At 47.4% G+C, this 3,714-nt stretch overlaps 1 protein-coding gene across 1 annotated transcript; it reads left to right on the top strand.

The window, feature by feature from the left end:
• The first annotated feature begins 361 nt into the window (after positions 1 to 361).
• Positions 362 to 2,814, top strand: LOC113116985 (insulinoma-associated protein 1b-like). Its single transcript, XM_026285318.1, has one exon. The coding sequence runs from the start codon at positions 763 to 765 to the stop codon at positions 2,107 to 2,109; it is 1,347 nt and encodes a 448-aa protein (XP_026141103.1). The 5' UTR covers positions 362 to 762; the 3' UTR covers positions 2,110 to 2,814.
• The last annotated feature ends 900 nt before the right edge of the window (positions 2,815 to 3,714 follow it).

Here is a 3,714-nt window from a genome sequence, read left to right on the forward strand (position 1 = left end):
AGAATATATTTTTGGAGTAAAATGTTGTTCCAGGGTCAACAAAATATGTTGACCTAGGAACACATCGGACTTGGCAAAATCAGGACGTGCCACTGCAATTATAGGCGCTCGATGATAAATTATTGTATAAATGCAATTTTAATGTAAACACTTCTGCATTCGACGTACTTAAAATCATTCTGCATTAAAATGACAGTTTAATTCAATGTAGATTTGCAAACGAAACAAACACTTAAAGCTTCAGTATGTAGTAGCTACATAAAATGAAAATATTAAAAACATTCTAAATATATAACACATAAGCATGCTTTAGGATTTAAGTGAAGACAATCTCCATCACAGCTCTAAACTAAGCATTCCGAGAAGAACTTTCTTTGTTGTCGCTCATTCCAAATTGTGAAGACGACGATGATGGTCAGTGAGTGACATTTCCCTCTGCGGCACGCGCTGCTCTCTATACATCTCCATCAGACCGTGAATGGAGAGCAGCGCGCATTACTACAATAAAGGCCATGTACATCTGCTCTGGAGCGCCCGGTCCGAGTCTCTCAGCCCTCCCACGGGCAATTCCGCAGAGATCCTCGCTCGCTCCTGATTGGACGAAGACGCGGCGGCGAGGGGCGAGAACAAAACATCATTCCGGCTTAAAAAGAGTGCAGCTATGCGTCGAGGAGCAAAAGCATCTCTCAGAGGGAGGGAGGCGGACGGCGCGTTTATAGCTCTGGATCTCGTTTTGTTGTGCCTTGTCATCCTCGCTTCATCATGCCCAAAGGATTCCTGGTGAAAAGGAACAAGAAAGCGGCGCTCGTTTCGTACCGGATACGCTCGGATGATGATGGAGGATCCGCTCCAGATTGTCAGATTGCGCCGATCGCCGCGTCACCACCCGCTCCCAGCGCCTCCAAGCCGGACAGCATCACCTCGGCGTTCCCGTCGGACAGAGCAGAGGCCCCGATGCCGGTGCCGGTGCCGGTCCACAGCGCCAAGCCGGTGCGGTTCGGCAATCCGGAGACGGTATACCAAGCCCTGTACAGCCCCACCCGGCCCATAAGCAAGGAGCACGACAGGAAATATTTCGAGAGGAGTCTCAACCTCGGCTCGCCCGTCTCTGCCGAGTCGTTCCCTACTCCCGCCTCTCTCACCAGCCTGGACCATCATCTTCTGTTCGCGCCAGTCGACTTGAAAATCGGCACCAGCAACAGTAACCGGAGCGGAACGGCGCCCGTCATCCGACCCGGCGCCAAAAGACCTTCTGACGCCGCCGAGCGTAAAAGCAGCAAAAGCGTCAAGAAACCCAAAGCCATACGCAAACTCAACTTCGAGGACGAGGTCACCACATCCCCGGTGCTGGGCCTGAAAATCAAAGAGGGGCCCGTGGACCTGAAGCCCCGCACGACCTCGGGCAACACCAACAAGCCCCTGGGGGAGTTCATCTGCCAGCTTTGCAGAGAAGAATACTCGGACCCGTTCTCTCTGGCACAGCACAAGTGCTCCCGGATAGTGCGGGTGGAGTACAGGTGTCCCGAGTGCGAGAAGGTCTTCAGCTGTCCGGCGAACCTGGCCTCCCACCGGCGCTGGCACAAACCGCGCGTGCCAAACGCACCCAAACAAGCCCTCCAGCCCACCAAACCGTTTCCCGAGGCGTTCCCCGGCGACAGAGACTCCCCGAGTCCGGGTCTGTCAGAGTCCGGCTCCGACGACGGGATCTACGACTGCCAGCACTGCGGGAAGAGGTTCAAGCGCCAAGCCTACCTGAGGAAGCACATCCTGGGACACCAGGCGCTCCAAAATCAGCTCCTCGCAGAGGCTTTGCGCACCGCGGAGAGCCCCGACATCATGCCCTCGGAGGACAGCCAAAGCCCGGCTCCGCTCAATCTGAGCCCCGCGGACGGTCTCGGGTGTCCGGCTTGTGGAGAGAAGCTGCCGAACCGGGCGAGTCTGGAGCGACACCTGCGCCTGCTGCACGACGACTCCCAGGCGTTTCCCTGCAAGTTCTGCCCCGCCACTTTCTACAGCTCGCCGGGTCTCACCAGGCACATCAACAAATGCCACCCCACCGAAAACAGGCAAGTCATCCTTCTCCAGATGCCCGTGCGTAACGCCTGCTGAAGACGAACCCACACCGATCTGTCCTTTCAGTACGATCTCTTTCTTCATCCAACCCCTCGCTAGAAAAGTCTGGAGAAATGTATTAGTTTGGCCCTTACAAAGGTATTTTTCTAGAACCCTTGCACACATGGTAATGTAATAGCTCCTAGACCTAAGATATGTTCCTGTACCTCTGCCTTGAATTCACATGCTGTGCGTTTCACGTCTGTAGCTTTAATCTAGTATGTGGATTACGGGACTGAAATGTTCTCTGTCTCTCTCTCTCTTCCTATTGAAAACTACATCAACAAATCTTGAAAAGTTTCCCTTTAGTAGCCAGAAATGCCTTTAGAGAAAAACATCAAACTACTGCCTTAAGAACTCTTCAGTGTAATGACTGTTTCTGAATGTCGGCACACAATTACAGCTTACTATCATGATGTAAAATTATTGTAATATGTTTATTCGTAATATTTTATTTATTTATGTATGTATTTATTTATTTTCAATGGCTTTGTATAAATTATTGTGTGACTTTTCTCCCAGTCGAATCGTTGTGTCGAGATCATCTTGTCTTGGGTTTTGTGCGCTCTCTTGAAACGTGAAGCTCTTATAGATGCAATCTTTTTCTACGTATACAGCTTATTTTCCTAAATGTTTGCTACCTAGCGCTTTATATGTGCGTTCGTGTTGTCAACTCAAATAAAATATTTTCAAAATGAAAAAGCTTCTTGTATGCACATACTTGCCCACAATCCCACTGTCTACTATTTATACAATAGTTTATTTGAATATCATAGATAGTTACCATCGCTTAATATGGGAACTGTAAATGGCAGCGACCTTTCCTTTGGACGCTAAACACAATATGAGCACAGTAATGTAATTCACTCCATGCACACGTAAAGGTACCCTCCTGTTTTCATCTACAGATTCATGCAGTTAACAGAAATGTGTGATGTTAAGGACAAAGTGGGGCTTTTTTGTGCAGTCTACTACTGCAAAGTTAATGTGCAGCATGACCAACTGTTATTGCAGCTACAAGGTGTTTTTCCACAGGTGTCAAATGCTCAAATGATATAAAGTCAGCTTCTGGCAATTCACACCTTTACAGTTTCTATCCCAGACCCTTTCCATGCTTTAAATGGAAGCGGTATTGATTTTAAATTGGTCAGGTCATTCTGAAGTCACCATGTAAGCTCTGCTTGATCGATGAATAATGTAGTTGGCCCACTGTAAATTCAGCTGAAAGCATTTAAAGAGTGACAACAGCCTTTGTAATAATGTACAAGGGCATTAACCTGTAATGCATTTCAACACAGGCATTATTGATTCTGAGCCAAGTGGGAAATTTTTTTTTTTCTATCTGTGCCTGGTCTGTACGATTGACCATGAAACATCTTTAAAGCAGCATCCAATCCATCTTGTGCTTTACTCACATAACATGTTCCTGAAAGAGTCAATTTATCAGTATATACAAATACAAATAATAAATCAAAGATGTCATCTGGGTGAAGTTCACTAAATGAGCATCTGATTGTTTAAACTAGAGAATCCTCTGCACATTCTTTTCACGTGTAAAGTTCACGCATCACAGCTATCCTCCGTTTCTCACTAATGATTTTA

The sequence above is a fragment of the Carassius auratus genome, chromosome 17 (genome assembly GCF_003368295.1).
Source record: "Carassius auratus strain Wakin chromosome 17, ASM336829v1, whole genome shotgun sequence".
NCBI lineage: Eukaryota > Metazoa > Chordata > Actinopteri > Cypriniformes > Cyprinidae > Carassius > Carassius auratus.